This window comes from Girardinichthys multiradiatus, chromosome 6 (genome assembly GCF_021462225.1).
Source record: "Girardinichthys multiradiatus isolate DD_20200921_A chromosome 6, DD_fGirMul_XY1, whole genome shotgun sequence".
In the NCBI taxonomy this organism is placed as follows: domain Eukaryota; kingdom Metazoa; phylum Chordata; class Actinopteri; order Cyprinodontiformes; family Goodeidae; genus Girardinichthys; species Girardinichthys multiradiatus.
This window is the reverse complement of record NC_061799.1, coordinates 3992462-4011859: the sequence shown is the minus strand read 5'-3', so window position 1 is coordinate 4011859 and position 19398 is coordinate 3992462. Positions and strand designations below refer to the sequence as shown.

General features: G+C 41.2%; 2 protein-coding genes across 6 annotated transcripts in view; one reads left to right on the top strand and one right to left on the bottom strand.

Moving 5' to 3' along the window:
* Window positions 1-4848, top strand: part of depdc5 (DEP domain containing 5, GATOR1 subcomplex subunit) — a 51367-nt gene extending 46519 nt beyond the window's left edge. For all 4 annotated transcript variants that reach the window (XM_047368307.1, XM_047368310.1, XM_047368308.1 and 1 more), the window contains 3 exons: window positions 2194-2254; window positions 4122-4204; window positions 4285-4848. In XM_047368307.1, coding sequence (XP_047224263.1) covers window positions 2194-2254; window positions 4122-4204; window positions 4285-4583 — 443 coding nt within the window. In that variant the 3' untranslated portion in view covers window positions 4584-4848. The remainder of the gene's footprint in view (window positions 1-2193; window positions 2255-4121; window positions 4205-4284) is intronic.
* Window positions 4849-7611: 2763 nt separating this feature from the next.
* Window positions 7612-17741, bottom strand: LOC124869984 (major facilitator superfamily domain-containing protein 12-like). Of its 2 annotated transcripts, none has more exons than XM_047368313.1 (11): window positions 16996-17741; window positions 15706-15825; window positions 12339-12549; window positions 12130-12247; window positions 10388-10600; window positions 10223-10315; window positions 10051-10143; window positions 9398-9568; window positions 9074-9168; window positions 8809-8934; window positions 7612-8730 (listed from the first exon to the last, which is right to left on the bottom strand). In XM_047368313.1, the coding sequence occupies exons 1-11, from the start codon at window positions 17141-17143 to the stop codon at window positions 8709-8711; spliced, it is 1410 nt and encodes a 469-aa protein (XP_047224269.1). In that variant the 5' UTR covers window positions 17144-17741; the 3' UTR covers window positions 7612-8708. The 2 variants fall into 2 exon arrangements, with proteins under 2 accessions (XP_047224269.1, XP_047224268.1); XM_047368312.1 differs by having other exon boundaries at window positions 8809-8939; window positions 16996-17736.
* Between the last annotated feature and the right edge of the window lie 1657 nt (window positions 17742-19398).

Below are 19398 nucleotides of genomic sequence, written 5' to 3'. Positions count from 1 at the left end.
GACCCCAATAGGCACCCCCGTTTGCCGAGTTCCAACAAAGGACAAGCCCCCCCACCACCAGAACCATCCAAACCCTCAAATCTCGATCCCCAGCCCCGACACCCAGTCCCTCGCACAAAGGAGCCACCTACCCCCAACAAAAAGGATCCAGTTGGAAGCGTTCGCAGCAATGACCAAGAGTGCGGCCCCACTACAGAAAAAGAGCAGACCAGCCGGCCCAGCGCAACCAGAATACGCCACACAAAGGAGGGCACATGACCAACATGCCCAACCTCCACGAACCAATGGGGCAGAGCCAACAGAGCGCCCATTTCCCTGATGCAAGCAGGGCAACAAAACACGTTCCACACCAACACCGAGGCGACCAACAAGAAACACCCGACCCAAAATGACAGGCCCACCCAAGTACAAGTCCTTCTCAAAATATTAGCATATGGTGATAAAGTTCATTATTTTCCATAATGTCATGATGAAAATTTAACATTCATATATTTTAGATTCATTGCACACTAACTGAAATATTTCAGGTCTTTTATTGTCTTAATACGGATGATTTTGGCATACAGCTCATGAAAACCCAAAATTCCTATCTCACAAAATTAGCATATCATTAAAAGGGTCTCTAAACGAGCTATGAACCTAATCATCTGAATCAACGAGTTAACTCTAAACACCTGCAAAAGATTCCTGAGGCCTTTAAAACTCCCAGCCTGGTTCATCACTCAAAACCCCAATCATGGGTAAGACTGCTGACCTGACTGCTGTCCAGAAGGCCACTATTGACACCCTCAAGCAAGAGGGTAAGTCACAGAAAGAAATTTCTGAACGAATAGGCTGTTCCCAGAGTGCTGTATCAAGGCACCTCAGTGGGAAGTCTGTGGGAAGGAAAAAGTGTGGCAGAAAACGCTGCACAACGAGAAGAGGTGACCGGACCCTGAGGAAGATTGTGGAGAAGGGCCGATTCCAGACCTTGGGGGACCTGCGGAAGCAGTGGACTGAGTCTGGAGTAGAAACATCCAGAGCCACCGTGCACAGGCGTGTGCAGGAAATGGGCTACAGGTGCTGCATTCCCCAGGTCAAGCCACTTTTGAACCAGAAACAGCGGCAGAAGCGCCTGACCTGGGCTACAGAGAAGCAGCACTGGACTGTTGCTCAGTGGTCCAAAGTACTTTTTTCGGATGAAAGCAAATTCTGCATGTCATTCGGAAATCAAGGTGCCAGAGTCTGGAGGAAGACTGGGGAGAAGGAAATGCCAAAATGCCAGAAGTCCAGTGTCAAGTACCCACAGTCAGTGATGGTCTGGGGTGCCGTGTCAGCTGCTGGTGTTGGTCCACTGTGTTTTATCAAGGGCAGGGTCAATGCAGCTAGCTATCAGGAGATTTTTGAGCACCTCATGCTTCCAACTGCTGAAAAGCTTTATGGAGATGAAGATTTCATTTTTCAGCACGACCTGGCACCTGCTCACAGTGCCAAAACCACTGGTAAATGGTTTACTGACCATGGTATCACTGTGCTCAATTGGCCTGCCAACTCTCCTGACCTGAACCCCATAGAGAATCTGTGGGATATTGTGAAGAGAACGTTGAGAGACTCAAGACCCAACACTCTGGATGAGCTAAAGGCCGCTATCGAAGCATCCTGGGCCTCCATAAGACCTCAGCAGTGCCACAGGCTGATTGCCTCCATGCCACGCCGCATTGAAGCAGTCATTTCTGCAAAAGGATTCCCGACCAAGTATTGAGTGCATAACTGTACATGATTATTTGAAGGTTGACGTTTTTTGTATTAAAAACACTTTTCTTTTATTGGTCGGATGAAATATGCTAATTTTGTGAGATAGGAATTTTGGGTTTTCATGAGCTGTATGCCAAAATCATCCGTATTAAGACAATAAAAGACCTGAAATATTTCAGTTAGTGTGCAATTAATCTAAAATATATGAATGTTAAATTTTCATCATGACATTATGGAAAATAAGGAACTTTATCACAATATGCTAATATTTTGAGAAGGACCTGTATGTCTACATGCCTAAATACATTGAGTTGCTGCCATGTGATTGGCTGATTAGAAATTTGCGTTAACAAGCAGTTGGACAGGTGTACCTAATAAAGTGGCTGTGAGTGTATATGTCATGACTAAATGACTTTTTGAGTCCAGCTATTCTCTTCCTGTTTCCATGTCATCCAACAGGTTTTGAGCCAGAGACATACTGGGACAGGATGCAGCTCTTTCAAGAAGCCATCCTCTACAGGTCAGTACTTTGGATTTTAATCAATGCTTAACCCTTTAAGTGGGCGTGGACTAGCTACTGGTACTAGCTACTGGTACTAGCTACTGGTACCAGGGTATAGGCAAAACAAGGCAAGTTTATTTGTATACCACATTTCAGCAGCAAAACAATTCAAAGTGCTTTACATAAGGAAAACGTATTAGCATAATAAATGAAAGTAAAGAAAAGTTCAACTACAGACTGAGACTGTTTCAGTTAATAGTCTAAATAAAACAATCAAAAGCAACTCTAAAACAAATGGATTCTTTACCTTGATTTATAAGAACTCAGGGATTCAGCATTTTTACAGTTTTCTGGAAGTTTATTCCAGTTCAGTGGAGCATAGAAACTGAATGCTGCTTCTCCATGCCTGGTTCTGATTCTGGGGATGCAGAGCAGACTCGAACCAGAAGACCTGAGTGGTCTGGAAGAACAGCAATAAATCTGTGATGTATTTTGGTGCTGATTTATAAACCAACAAGAGTATTTTAAAGTCTATTCTCAGAGATACAGGGAGCCCGAGGAAGGATCTTAGAACTGGGGTGATGTGCTCTATGTTCTTAGTTCTAGTGAGGCCCGGGTAGCAGCGTTCTGGATCAGCTGCAGCTGTCTGACATTTTTTCTGATTGGACACAGCATTGGTGCTGGAATTGATATATATGTACAGACTACTCTTGTAATCTTCTGAATTTTCTCAGTAATAAAGTTAGCAGTTTCATTGCAGGCCTTGTCAAAGTTCAGATGCTAAAGACACAGGAGGGTCTGTTAACCTGTCGACTGTAGCAAACAAGTTTGCTATTGATCGTGGCTTGTTTTTGTTGATTTAAAAAAAAAAATCCCTCGCATTTTTCATTTGTAAGTTATATCTGTGAAGTCTGTCTTTATGGATGGTATAGTGAACCTGGAGTCCAGTCTTTCATCACCTCTGTTCGGCAGTTCTACTTTTTCACTTTGCACCGGTGGAGCATTTCTCGACAGAGATTTCCTCTTACCAGAGACAAACTTCACCTCAATGGAATCAATGATGTCAGAAATTTTAGAATGGAAGTTCTCTTCCAGCTTAATGATTGAGCAACAGGGCAAAGTGGAAGAATAAACTTAGTTATACCAAAGTTTTACAAAGTTCCATCAAACCATTCCTACCTTTTGATGAAAGTGCTAGATTGACCCAAGTTTCCTCCAGCTCTATAGAGGAATAGTAACCCAGTGCTGCTCCCTGTCCCCCTTCTGTTGCTGTACACTACTACTCAGCTGGTTTAAAGAAAGCTGCTACGCTTTTTTATCGCTTACAAAATTGTAAATTTTAAATAGAACTAATTGCATCATGTTTGGTTCTAACTACTGTGATAGTGTGGTATGTTATACTCTCAGAAGCATCTGGCACAGGCCTATTTTGATTAGATGATTTATGTTACACCAAAGCTGTGGTTATATTGAGTTAGAATTATAGACTTATTCTCAACTACATTATTTGCTATCCTTAAGTAATTGATCAATAATTCCATTCAATGTATAGAGTTTGGATAAAAAAATTAGATAAGAATGTTAGTTTGGCTGTTTCATTTACAAAATGCTAAATAAAAAGTCAAATGGATATGACTCAAAACTAATACAGATAATAGATTAAAATAAATTGACTTTAAAGTACAGTTTAGAAAATGACAGTAATTATAGAGTACTTGTAACTGATAGCATTTCTTTATTTTCTGGTCTAGAAAATGAAAAATGCATGGATTATTCTGCATTTATGCTTGGAAAATATTTCTGTTTCTGGTAATAATATCAAGTTGGAGTCTAGTTGAAGATCGAAGTGCATTTCAGGAGCCTTTCCTTGTTCTCCACCTTCCAGGTTTGGCTTTGTACACGACAAGTTTTCATCTTCAGCTTTTAATTTCCCTGCCGAGAACAAGTCTCAGTACGTCCATGTTACAGGTTGGTCTCATCACAGAGGACAAAATACTGTCTCTCATTTCTTGCAAATATGAAACCTTCACTGCCCTGCATTCCCCTAGGCACTGTGTTCCTGCAGCTGCCGTATTCTAGGAGGAAGTATTCCGGAGGCCAGACGCGACGCCGCAGAAATTCCACCACCTCCAACAGCCAGGGGCCGTTTGGAAGCGAGGAGAAGGTGGGCTATTACTGGGCCTACAACACCATGCTAACCAAAGCCTGGAGGACAGGACTGTTGGGCGACGAACGGCTGGCTGACCGCCTGCTCAGAGACTTAACTGACTTCTGCTCTAACAAAGACAACAGACTACAGAACTTCTGGGACAGCTGCCAGGAGAAAATGAACGCCAGCGCCCCCTGACTGAATACCTTATTTTTATTAATCGTTCTACATTTTCATGCTTTTTTCACACAGTTTGGACTTTGAGATTGAACGTTGCTGAGATAAATATTTAAATTGACTTGCTGGTGATGACGGAATGGATGAGGCTGCCTGCATCAACATCAGTGTTACTGTTTGTTGAAATGGAGCTGTACTGTAAACCTGCAGTCAGCTGGGAGGAGAAACGGGATTTAAGCCAAACTGTTTCTGTGTTTGCTCATTTAAATTAAATCATTTCTAACAATGTGTCATAATGTCAGCTGACCAGGAGGTATGGAGAGACTGAAAGAAAGTAGAAAAGGCCTTTTTCACATCAGTACTGTAAGTATGGTCCCAGTATTGAAAACGTTTCATGTAGACTGTTGTTTCACGTAATTAATTATTTTACATCAACAATAGATCTCAAGGTAGCAGCAGAGTTCATCAGCACAGCGTGTGTGTGTGTACTTGCTGCTGAGAGGACCAGAAAACTGTTTTAACCAACAGAGAGAGGTCATGTTTGTAAAATGAGGACATTTTCCTTGTCCTCACTCATTTGCCCATTTTGTATTTGATGCTGCTGGAACGCAGGCATGTTTACCACTGTTACACCACCTTTTAACAAGACTCAATAAGCGTTTGGGAACCGAGGACACTAATTGTTGAAGCTTTGTAGGTTGAATTCATTCCAAATTCTTGCTTCATGTAAAACTTCAGTTGCTCAACAGTTCAGGGTCTCAGTTGTCATGTTTTGTGCTTCATAATGTACCTTTTGCTACAGCGGAAGACAGGTCTGGACTGCAGGCAAGCCAGTCCAGAACCCACACTATTTTACTACGAAGCCACGCTGTTGTAACACATGCACAATGTGTCTTGGCATTGTCTTACTGAAATAAGCAGGGACGTCAAGTTACCCATGCCATGGGCACCAACGCACCTCCATACCATCACAGGTGCTGGCTTTTGAACTTTGCACTAATTACAATCCAGATGGTGCTTTTCCTCTTTGGCCTGGAGGACATTTCCAAAAACAATTTGAGATATGGACTTATCAGACCAAAGCATACTTCTCCACTTTGCGTTAGTCCATCTCAGATGAGCTCAGGCCCACAGACCTTGGCAGTGTTCCTGGGTGTTGTTGATATTTGGCTTTCACTTTGCCTGGTAGAGTTTTAACTTGTAGATGTAGGGATGAACTGTGTTAACTGACAAAGATTCCTGAGCCCATGTAATATCTGTTACAAAATGATGTTTGCTTTTAATCCAGTGCCTCCTGAGGGGTCAAATGTCATGGGCATTTTATGTTTGGTTTTCAGCCTTGCTGCTTAAATGCAGAGATTTCTCCAGATTCTCTGAGTCCTTTGATGATATTATGGACTGTAGAAGATGAAATTCCTAAATTCCTTGCAGCTGTATGTTGAGAAAGAAACATTGTTAAACTGTTGGACTATTTGCTCACGCAGTTGTTCACAAAGTGGTGAATCTCGCCCCATCCTTGCTTGTGAACGACTGAGCCTTTCGGGGACAATCCATTTATACCCAATCATCACACTCACCTGCTTCCAATTAAACTGTTCACCTGTGGAATGTTCCAAACAGGTATTTTTGGAGCATTCCTCAACTTTCCCAGTCTTTTGATGCCCCTGTTCCACCTTTGTTGGAATGTGTTGCAAGCATCGAATGCAAAATGGGTTAATATTTGCAACAAAAAACCCCCAGCATTTATTAGTTTAAACAATAAATTTCTTGTCTTTTTAGGGTTTTTAAATGCATAGAGGTTGAACAGGACTTGTAAATCATCGTATTATGTTTTTATTTACCTTTTAAATGATGTCCCAACTTTATTGGAACTGGAGTTGTATAATCAACCAAACTGAGTTTCTTTAGTTTTTATATTTACATTAATTGGGGTTTATATATCTTAGCAGTTACGTAGCTGCTGAAAACTGTAGATAGCAAAAAGATGCCAGAGTTTGGTCTCTGTTGCCTATTGGATAGTTCTTTGTTGTAACAAAATACTTCCACTTTAGTTCAGTGCTGCAGAAGCCTGAAAAGGTGTTTACATATTTGTATTCCAATGATGTAACACACTGAGTTGATATATGGATCTGTATGGGTGGCAGCAGCTTATAACTTTGCTTTAATCACAGTGGAACACTTCAACTTTAAGCAAGTAGAAACTGCTGAGTCAGTATTAGCATAGTACAGATTAATTACTGGTGGTATGGTGAAACTGCACACAATGCTTTGAAGTTAAAATAGTCACATGGAGCAGACACTGAATGTCACAAAAACTTGGCAAATAAGGAAACAGAATTTTAAAAATGAACAAAAAACTTGCAATTTTGCATTGGCCAGCACATGGGAGGTCCTTCCATTATCTAACAGATTACAAGCGTATTTCACACAGCTAGAAGATCTTTATCTGATTACATTATACTAATGTACAGTATCTACTCATATAAGGGTGTTGTCATTGAGCTGAAAATACACAAACATCTGGCTTAATAGTCATGGTAAAAAGAAGACCTTCCAAATGCAGCAGCAGAGGGCCATTTCCACTTTCTGATTAAAATGCTCGGAAGTTGTTGCCACATTCAGCAGCAATAAGTTGAAGAAGCTGTTCAAAAAGCCTTGTGAGCAGTTTCCCCTCTCGTAAGGACTCTTTCAATCATGGTGATGTCTGGACTTTGACTAGGCCTTTGGAACACTTTTTCTTTTCCAGTTATTCGGTTGTAGATGCTGCTGGGATGTTCTAACTAAATATTTAATCTTTTTCACTTGTGAGTAGTTTAACAGCAGAAAGAGAACTACATTTAGTTTTAAAAATGGCCTGGGTCACAATAGTCCAGATTATTTCTGGCATCTTTATGTCTTGGCATTGTGTTAACACATACTTATAGGATCTAGAACAGCAAAATGTAAAATCTCTGCTTTTATAGATGTTTTCACACCTGCTGAAGAGTTTTTCAGCCTATTCTCTCGAAGGAAGTAAGGATGAATTGATTTTTCACTCAAAGCTTCTGCATTTGGGTTTAAGACATGTTTTAATGTTTCACTTCATTTCATAACAATCCCTTTATCAACAGCACATATTTTTACATGGGTGACTAGGGCAGCATACCCAGATGTAGTTTAAATTTTCACTGAGGTCAAAAAGCACAGCTTTGGTTTAAGAGTTTGATCAACAGCACTTCCCATAATTCCCAGTCACACATACGTTCCAGTTCTGCTGCTCCACCAGCATGATTCCCTTCATTATAGTATGAATTTATACAATAGATATTGATCCCTTTCACATTTTTCAGTAAGGTACATTTTAACTGTTCATGTTTCTTTTCATTTAAAAAAATATTTTTAGGTTGAGTTTGATTATTAGTTTTCGTTTTGGTACAACACAAACTGATTTAAATACCTGAAAAAAAATCCACAAATCACCATTTTTTCTCCTGAGGAAAACAAATACAGAAGACAAAGCCTAACTCCAGGTCGATTCCTGTTTAAGTGCCACTGATGCGTTCCACTGTCCCTCTCGCCAGCAGCGTTTCAGGATCCAGCTTTCTGAAGGTGGGCAGTGAATGTAGTGGTTTATCAGGATGTCATGCCGTGGAGACATTTGCACTGAACTGGCTGATCCTGACAAAACATTGGATTTCAAATGTTCCACAGTTGTTCCCTTTGTCATCCATTCTTTGGACTGGCAACAGTGTTTCAAATCTAAAACAAGAGAATGTTGGACTCCCTTTGTTTATCTGACCATTGCCTCTGCTGCGTTTGCTTTCACTCAAAGGACGTCCTCAGTACCAAAACAAAATGAAATGGACCCATATGATAATTTTCTCTAATAAACCAAGCATTTTTGGAAAATTATGAAAACAAGGTGCAAAGAGGCTACAATGTCAGCCTAGTGCAGAGGAATAAGGAATAGTTTGCCTTTTTTGTTCCAAGCAGCTGATCAGTCAGGAAATTCCCATAGATATTGGGTACATTTCCAATGCAAAACTGTAAGCTAATCTCAGTGAGAAACAACTGCGAGAAACCCCCGCTGTTCATCTAAGATCAGAGTCGATGTTCCCTGTGAAGCTGATCTCGTCGGGGTCTTCTTAGTTAACTGTGGTTGTACCATCAGAGATGACTTGCAGGCCACCTAGGAACAGAAACAGAAGGCACTAAAGCTGTGCACAAACTACACAGGCTGATGTGACAGGTTATTTGCATCACTCACGTGGTCTGATCTTGATTGGCCAGATGAGGATGGAGCAGAGAGCCAAAGCTGCAATGACGGCCACGCCCCCGGTCACTATGACCATGATGTAGTGATAAAACCACACACAGGCTGGACAGCACACCACTGTACTGATGGACACACACAAATGAGTGAGTGTTGAAACTCACTGGACTCCACCACAGACCAAAGCTAAATATCAACGGATCACATGCAAATCACTCTGCTATTCTTTGAGCTTTTGTAATGTTGTGTGTGTACTAACTGGCAGGGGTGCAGAGCTTGAATAATCATGACTGCGACTCCATTAGCCAACTTATCGGTGAAACTCATGGCTCCATACACAAACGCTCCACTTTGCTGCAGAAGCAAAGAGACTAATTAGAGTTGGGGACAGTCACTAATAAACAAAAGAGGCCACTCTTCTGTTTCTTGTCTTATCTCATTTCCAGTTTCTGCATCCTCATTTCCCCTCCTCATCTTGTAGCCCATCCCCCCACCCCCCAGCAGAGGAGCAAGAAGAGCATGGAGGACAGAAAGACGAGGAGGCACAAACCGGACAAAGCCTGGCATCTCCCTCACATCTCACCGTCTGATTTGCGATCAGCTCGGCAGTCATGGCAAGTGATATGACCAAGATGGTGGCTGATCCAGCTCCCAGCAGCACAGCAGCCCCGTAGATCTGCTGACCCATTCTTTTGTCCAGCAGCACCCAGTAGGAGAACCCCATGATCAACAGGAGGCCCACAAAGTAGGTGAGCTAAAAAGACCAAAGGAGGAAACAGTGAAATTCAACATCCAGCTCTGCATATTTACCACTTCCTGGTTTTATGCATAGGGGAAAAAAACAAGACAAATTCAGTTCCTGATACTTTTTAAAGGCTTGTTTTTTCTAATGAGGCCAATAAAACAAAGTCTGTCCACTCTGGTTTATCTTAGTCTGTGAATTCACTTCAGACCTCTGAATACTGGGAAGAGTTTATTTCCTCTGTCTGAAACAAACATTTCATTTATTCCAAATCCAAAACAACCAGGCAGGTTTCAAAACATGAAATCCTTTCAAAACCGCTTCTTGACTTTACTCAGGTTATCTTTGTCTGATATTCCAATTTATTTCATGAAACATAAAAAAAAAGAAATCTATAAAGGGGATAAGAACCTTCTCATAGCACTGTATGAAGCACTGCCAACTATGCAAATAATGTGTTGTGCAAGTAGACTAATGTGGAAGGCTCCACTTACACTTTTCCCGATATGTTTACTGACAGGCTTCATGATGAAGGAGGACAGGAAGCCACTCACATACATGACTAAAGGGATTGTAGCGATGAATTTCTGTGTGAGAAGAAAAGGAGTAAAAACAGTGAATTATGAGTGAAAATCACAACCATGAATGAAATAATGATCGTTTTACCTTGGGCAGCCCAAGAGTGTTGAGGAGATACATCGAGATGTATGTCTGAGAGAGATTCACGATTAACCTAGTGGACATGTAGAGTAACGCCACCTGCAGACACAGTAAGATCTGCTGTGGAGCTGTTCGGTAACATCCATTGGGTCTGATATAAGAGAGGAATACCTGGTAGAACGATGGCTGCTGGAGCCAACATTTCCACTGCAGAAGGGATGAAGAAACAGTAGAAGATAACAATGGCCTCCGCTCCCCTTCAGCCTCCTCTTCCTCCTCTCCTCCAGATTCTTTGTGTTCTCTACGATTGTGGTTCTCTGTGGTTCCCAGGTGGAAGAAAATGGTGAAGAGCACGCCGATCCCCAACACGATCAATGAAAGGTTCTGTGTTCAAATACAGCACATTATTACACAGAAAACACACCCTCTCTATGTGGTTTCCCTTCACACAAAGTCAACTCAGACGAAGACTTTAGAAAACATGCCCTAAACGTCTAAATATTGGCTTGCAAAAGTATAATAAACTCTTGAATGTTTTCATATTTTACCACATTAACAAATTAGTAAACAAACAGCATTTTGAAGACCAAAGAACACACCAGACAGGTCAGGGGGAAGGATGTGGAGAAGTAAAAAAAAAAAAAAGAGCTGGGTTATAAAACAATGTCCCATGGTCTGAAGATTTCACAGATCTCTGTTCAATGTTTCAATAGGATGAAAGAGTATGGCACAACTATAAACCTACAAATACATCGCTGTCCGCCTAAATCGGATGGGGCAAGGACAGCATTAATCAGCGAAGCAGCCAAGAAGCCCACAATAACTCTGGAGGAGCTGCAGAGATCCAAAGCTCTGATGGGAGTATCTATCAGGTCAACTATTAGATCTACACTAGACAACTCTGACCTTTATGGAAAAGTAGCAGGAAGAAACTATTGTTGAAAGAAAGCCAGAATATGTCCTATTAGACCATGTAAGAGACATAGCATTTGAAAGAAGGTTGCCTTGCTTAGATGAGACCAAAATCTATGTTTTTAGTCAGCATGCAAAACACTGTGCTGGAGAACACAACACATCACCACCGAGAAACAGGGTGGTGCCAGCATCACGCTATAGGGAGGTTTTTCATCAGCAGGAGCAAGGAAGCTGTTCAGTGTTGATGTGAAGTGGGGTGGAGCTGAATTGAGGATAATCCTGGAAGACAATCTGTTAGAGGGTGCAGAACATCTCAGACTGGGAGGAGATGAGAGATTCTAAGTCAGAGACACAATGAAATGGTTTAGATCAAGGCTCTACATGCCTTAGAATATTCTAGTTAAAGGCTTAAATCCAACTAAAAATCTGTGGCAAGACCTGAAAATGGATGTTCACAGAAACTCTCCATTCAATCTGGCTGAACATGCACTATTTTGAAATGAGACATGAGAAATGGGCCTCAGTCTCTGTGCAGAGCTGGAAGCGACAAACCCAAAGAGACTCACAACTTAATTGTAATGAAAGGTGTTCTGTACAGCAAGGACTCAGGCCACACCTTTAAAACCTTTTCTAAAAAAGAAAAGAAAAATCTTGCATCCACTGCATAGTTCTGAACTAAAATGCATGCAGTGTAAAGTTTGTGGTTGTGATAAAATGTAAGACACTTCCAGGGCAATGAATACAAGGCACTGCACAACAGAGAACTATCAATGTTAGCTCCTGGAGTTGTAGATATGACAACATTGGCTTTTTGGTTGGGAATTTGATCAGCCTTCAGCCAAAGTGAAAGCATTCTAAAGAGCTTTCACTTGGTAAAAAAGAGAAAGTGAATTTTATTGAGCTTCTCCAGCAGTTCAGGTACTTTCCCATGAAATTATTTTTAGTATCCTACAGACAGCAGCTAACTTTTTAAAAAAGGCCCCGGTCCGTGTCCTCACCCTGAAGATGTTGACGTCTGCTGGTCCCAAAGAGTCTTCATCCTCTCCAGCCTGAGCGTGGAGCAGCAGGTAAGCAAGTGCATACACTGTGATGTTGGCTATGACAGTGAACGCATACCTACATACACAAACACGCACACACAGGAGTAAGTACAAATTCAAGACCTGTCTACCACCTTGCCTTGTGTTCTGCCTCTGATGATTGCTACCTGTATGCAGTGAGCTCTACTTTAGCATGCTCACAGGTGACCAGCTCTGGAATGAGAGACAGGTGAGAGATCTGCGTGGCGGCCCAGCCGAACTGGAAGATGATAATAAATGGGGCAAAGTAGACCAAACTGGCCCACTCAGGAGTGTGAAGGTTGCAGACCAGGCACTGGCTAAAGATGAAGGCAAAAGACACCACCACACTCAGCGTACCTGAGGTCCAGATACAGAGAGACAAATTAATACAAAACAGGAGACTTCTAAAAAATGTCTGGAGACAGTCTAGAAAAATACAGCCATCACGCTTTCATTGTTTCTTAAAAATATAACTATGTTCAAACTAATAGCAGTGTGTCAAGTCCTAAACTTTCATCATAGTCTTTATTTAAATACACAGAAACAGAAGAGGAACAATGCCCATGCTATTCCTGATCAAGAAACTACAAAGAAATTTAAGTACATTGTCATTCTTGAGAAAGCCATGAAAAGGGAATTTTAGGCAGTGTCAGCATTTCCTGTAAATCACTGGACTGATAGCTATAAAAGCACTGCTTCTGAGATCTGCTTCACATCCAGTGGACCAGCTTCTGGCACCTGTGATCAGATGTCTCATTCCAGGACAGCAGGATTCATTCTCCAATTATTCAGCATGTCTTACCTTTGCCTCAGAAACAGTATGTTTGACATCCTCTCACAGGTTTTATAATATGATGAAGATCTGGGGATTGGATCAATCCCTCCATTACATTAAACGTGTTGGTCTGTACCAAAGATACCGCTCGCCCCACGGGTGGGTTTGGGGCACTGCTTGTTGAAACATACATTTTAAGGGCATTTCCTCTTGCCACAGTGCACCTTATTTCTACGGTAAACTGTGGCTTAAATTCAGTTTTTAGGGGTCATCTGATAAAATGTCTGTGGCCCCTAGACCAAACAAGAAGAATCCGATGCCAATCAGTCCCTAGAAAGCTGCTCCAGTTCTGTTTAGGCCAGTCAGTATTTCTAACTTCTTCAACTCACCGTTTGTCATTATATGGACTTTGCAGAAGTTTCTTACCAACAGCTTGGCCTCACATAGACACCTTACAGGCAGCTCACAGGTACTGTGAGTACTAAGGCTGATGACCCTGAAGCTGATCACTGGCTGAGCCTCTGTTAATTGGGCTATTCTTTGATCCAGTGTAAGAACGTTTTCTGTGTGGGGTTTTCAAAGCTTTCAGGTTTGGTTTCTATTTTGAAGCATTTTAGATCATTTTTGGTCAGCAGTGTATTATTTTCTGCACTTCTTTATGTGTCATATACACAGAATCAGCAGCTTGCATGTCATGACTATTGAATCTGGCAGTTTTCTATTTCTCTACTACACCTAATTGTAAATTATTTGTCATGAAGAATATTTTCTCCCAGATTTATCTGGTTGAGCTACCACGATTTTGAACACAATTCTATATCAAGTGACAACCAGCTAATGCAAACAACAAAATTAATGTTTTCACTAATGCTTACAGCTCAGTTAACACATTACAGAATTTGAGGATAAATAGGTTCTGAAAGCAGTTTCTATGTTCAATGTCTCCAGGTCTGTGGAGACCCAGAGACACAACAAAACTGCATTTTTGACTAAATTCCCTGCATCAAGTAGCCTTAAGAGTACCAAAATCAGTTTTTCAAAGTTTGCTTCACATGAGATAGGAAACAAGCTGGAAGCAGCCAATGTGATTGTTCATGATACTTCCTCTTGTTCTCACCCAGAGATGTAAAACAATGCCTTAACTAAGTTATCAGATGATGTACTCTCAGTACTTTTTGGTTACAAAACAAGCTCTTGTGGGCCCAAAATTAAATGTGTGATGTGTTTTTCAAAAATAAAAATTAGAGCCTGGAAGTAAACAATAATAGGGTCACATTCCAAAGAAGTATATTTTAATTTCAATTCAGTAAATTTAGAACAATATTAGCTTGTTTTTATTTGACTAAACTGAAAATGAATCCAAAACCTTGTGAGCAGAAAGTCTAGAGTCAGGACAAAGCTAGGCAGATGTAGCAAACACTGGTTTTCAGCGGGTGCTCACTGATAACAGGTGGCAAGAGAGAGGTTGGCTGCAGGTTTTTTAAAGTCTGAGTTTGAAACAGAGCTCTAAACCAAGGTTTCCACAACAAGCATCCTCATTAAGAGGAACTAAAGCAACATTGACTCAAGCAAGTAGATAACTGTATAAGGATGGCAATGTTTCTGCTTTCAATCACATTTAATAAAAGGAAAAATGAAAAGATTGAAGTACAGAAATGCAATTGTGTGATTAGTTTGTCATCGAACTACATCTCTAAGCTAAAAATATTAGAAAGCCAAGTGAACCACAGTGAGCTCCAGGTTCCTATTGGTTCTTTATGGTGGATGCTGATTAGATCTAAAGCTTGATCCTTCTAGTGTTCTACTGGACAGCAAAGGAGCAACTTGGAATGAGAACCAGAACCTTAAATTTGTATTCACCTTTGCTGATTTAATAGCAGTTTCCCATTTCTACCTTCAGGGTTCTGTTTACTGAATTCACAAGCCTCTGATGCCTCAATTTAAGCTGATCAATGTATAGCTGCTCCATAAAAAGCCCTGTGGGACAACTATAAACCTCCTGGGACCTGGAGAACCTGTATGGTGTGATGATGCATGCAGATGTCACAGGACTGTTTGCTCATGTCAGGTCCACTCAACATACTATAGGATCTTGTAAAAGAGTGTCAGCTGAGACACTGAGTAGTTGATCTTTCTACTTTAAATGTACTTCTTAGAGGCGGCTGTGGCCAGCTTTGGCTCAGTAGGAAGAGTAGTCGTCTTGCAATCAGAAGGTTGTGGGTTCGATTCCAGCTTCCTCCTGCCATATGTTGATGTGCCCCTGGGCAAGGCACTTAACCTCAAGTTGCCTACCAATCTGCGTATCGGTGTATGAATGTGTGAGCGTTAGTGAGTGCGATTGGGTGAATGTGGCGCTAGTGTAAAGCGCTTTGAGTGGTCTGTATGACTGGAAAGGCGCTATATAAGTTCAGTCCATTTACCATTCTTAGAGAATATTTTCTGGATCATCGTTTTACAAATCTGTGGATTAATGACAGAAAAGCATATTTACATCTACCATGTGACTAACTCTTCTCACACCCTGCTAATACTTAGATAAACTGTTAGATAAACTATAAAAACTGTTTTTCATACCTTGAACCAGAAAATTGTCCTCAGTTTACAACAGGACTCAGGTACAAATGAACAGACCTTAGTGTTTCCTAGAGAAAGGTAAATCATTTCTAAACCTCATGGCATAGTACCCTAGGACTGCAGTGTCATGCATTTTCTCAGTCCAACTATAGTAGCAGACTTACCAACTAGATGCCAGGTCTTCCTCTTGCCATAGTTTCCACAACCAGATGTTTGGTCTGACTCATAGCCAACTAGGGGTGTACAGATGGCATCGGCTATCTGACCAACCAGCAACAAGATACCTGCAGCACAGACATGGCCACAATTTAGCAACATACTGTAATATAGACTGGATTTAAATTTACTTTCATTGCAAATTTCAATGAAATGAGTTTGGTTGTGAAATGACACCATGTAGATGAGCTAAACTGAGTTGAATTAATAGCCAGTGTGACACTATCTGAGAGACAGACAAAGAAACCTCTGGATATTTTTGTCAGATATCAAAATTGGTTTGTTAATCTGAAACATTTAAATCTGGGGAAAAATTATAAACAGCTCAAAAATCTTTAAGAAGGCTAATATTTTTAACAGTGCTGTATAATAAAAATGTAAAGATTTGTAAACGAGCACCTATAAAGTGTGTTTAGAACACTGGGTTCAGTCTCATTGATCCATGTTCACATTTGTTCTCAACTGAAAGGCTAAAAGCACTGAGCAGCACCTGGACCTGGAACAAACAAGCCAGATGAGCAAAAATCTATACAAATACCAAACAACTGAGTTTACTGATCCCTCTCATTCAAAGTTAAAATTATACTGGTGATACGTGAGCAGGCTTATTTAGCATTTGACAGCTTCACTAAAACACAGTTTTGGATCTGTGAAGCTTTTCATGTATTTGTGAAAACACAAATGGTGACCAAAGTCACCAGAACAATTTAAAGTTTTCAAACTTTAGTTTTTTGAACTGGAGCTAAAGTTGTCCAGGTACCAAACAAAACACTGAAATTGTCATTCTGGGGATTTCAACATGAGAATAAAAGTTCCACAGATCACAAACTGGGATTTAAATACGATGTCTTTAGTGAGAAATAAATCCAGTTTATGTTCGACTCTGCAACGCATCACGGTTTTCCAGCTGTACCACAGTCTGCCACCATCAGTGGAAAAATGCAGTCTATGTTTCACTTATGTCAGCTTTTTGTTCCTCTAGCTGACTTCAATGTAATCTAGATTAACCAAAAACAGAGAAACATCCCTTTAGGCGCAGAATAAAAAAAGATATGAATCGGATGTCATGTTAAGTGGGGCGGAGATGTTGTGTCTGTGTGCCCCTGGTCTGTCAACGCTGCTCTGCTTTGGTCATACTGGCTGCTGAGAGGTGGAGGAGGTCTGATTATAATAATCATACGAAAACTAAGACCGATGACAGCAGAGGACAGAGAGGTGCTTCAAACAGACTAACTCACCTGCATTTGTGTTGTGGAAGCCCAGCACGGAGTGGTAGAACACCAGTAAATATGTGAACCACATGGAAGCGCACAGGTCGTTGAGGAAGTGTCCCACGGCATAGCTGAGCCTCCTGACGGCGGGCAAGGACCTCTCTGTGTCCGACATGCTGGCTCGTGACGGTTGAACTCTGCCCGCGCGGTCATCAAGCTGAGAGGCTGAAACGGCTTCAAATCATTCAACCTGTTCAAACTGTATGTAAAAACTAAAACATCCGAGGTTTCGGTTCCCTTTTCTTTTTCAACAGTAATGATCTCTAGTTAGACATAACTGCTCATGATCATTCGTCCACCAACATGTCCCAGCAGGAGAGAGGACGGAAAGGTTATTTCACCAGTTTGTTCTTCTTTCCTCTTTCAATCAGCTGACAGTCAGTGAGGATTTGTAAAGCCAGAGGAGCACCCAGAGGGATACAAACCGAAACCAAACACAAGTGGACGAAGGAGGGATTTCCCCTAACCTGCACACTAGTTTAAACAAGGTTAACCAGCTAAATACCCGAGGAAACACGAGCGATAACAAACACTTAACCCTTACCTAATATAAACCATACTAGCCGCTTATTTTAAAACGAGCGTCACAGCACGTATGGTCCACAAAGAGGGACAGCTTTACAGCTGTCTCGTTCCGCTGCTAACAGCCATCTGGCTTTAACACAGATGTAAACAATGCGGCTCGCCGGTAGCGATGACGCACAGATAACTGACCTATAGCGCAGCCGCCGTTCCCCTCTCAGCCAATAGCAACAGCCTCGCGGGTGAGAGTTCCTCATCCAAATCACTTCCGCTATGACGTTACATGAAGCAGTCATGTGACTGTCACGTAACCTTTTTTTCAAATCGATAACTGGTTACAATTTCGCATAAGTAGATGAATCTAAAGAACAGGGACAATAAGCAAACGCCAGAACAATCTCTAAAAGCGAATTCATTACAGTCCTACCTATAGATGATGCTCGTTCTTCCGCTTAATAGAACTAAAACAGGTCAGTCATGACACTACATTTTAAAGCGAATATCCCGACTTTAGAAAATAGACCAAAAAACCTTTTTCGTAAATCGCAGAGTAATAAATCTTGAGACAAACCTAAATAACCTTGTTATTTGCTTGTCTAAATCCATATCACTGCCGCCAACTAAACTATGTAAATGATTCTGAAGTTTAATTAACTAGCAGACCTGGACAACATCTGGCCCAAGGAGAGGAATATGGCCCCAACAGAGAAGCTGTCAAGTTAAAAAACAGAGACAGTTCTAAAGCCTAGCATTTAATTAGATGAAAGTGATACTTCAGAGATGGATCACCAATCTCTTTTGGACAAGGAGAAAATCCTGAAAGTTTGTTTAGTGCAGGTCCAGTGAAACTGGAAAAGGGCATTCCATATTTTACTGATAAAAGGCCCTGTTCTGGATGTAAAACGTTTTACTAACAATAATAAAACATAGACTCCACTCAGAATGAAATATACATCATGAAAAAACGTGTCCATCTCCACCAGGAACGAGAGGAATTAGGGAAAAGAAATAGTACAATAACACAAAAATGATTACAAAGGTTCGCAATCAGTATGAGTCAAAAATATCTGTAAGTCCAAATAGAAGAGATGTAGAAATGATCGTTTTTATACCACACAAAAGTAGTTTTAAGATGTTTTCAAGCGAGAAAGTAGACCTCAAATCTTCAGCTGTGCAGACAGTTCATCTAGGAAGTGCCTATATTTTAAAATATGCTCCGGAGTCTTTGGAGCTCCGCTCAAGCCACAGGCTTAGCGGGCTGTTGGAGTGTTTTTTCTCTTCTAACCGCAGTCTGATCTTAGGAAGTCATTTCCGCTTCCCACCATCTGTAGTGGCTGAAAGTGGATAGAGTTTAGTATATATCAGTGGCGATTGCTCTAAGACTGCAAGGGAAGCTCAGCTTTACCTAAAATGTCAAAAAGTAAGTGATCAAATATATAATGTTGTGTGTTCATGTCATTGACTAAATATGCGCTACAACACGCTCAACCTTTGCTCAGAATCAGTTTCTTATCACTGGTAACGACGCGGCTTTCCTCTCACTCATTCCAGCAGCTTCACAGTACTTTAAACAGTGAGTTCAATAGCCAAGCAAAAATGCTGGGCTTTGTCCCGCCCATCGGACGATCAGCATCTCTGGGGGTCTATGGGGCAGTGGGCTGGCCTTGGCTGGCCCGGACGCTCAGCTTCTGCATGACGATTGGATGATCTGTCTGAGGCTGAATCGCTTTTTGATTGACAGACAAATGAGCGAATCAGTGATCTTGAAATTGAGCTTCCCCTCCTTGAAAGACCAGCATCCGCCACTGGTATATATAAGTACCAGAATATAAAATATATTATAAGACA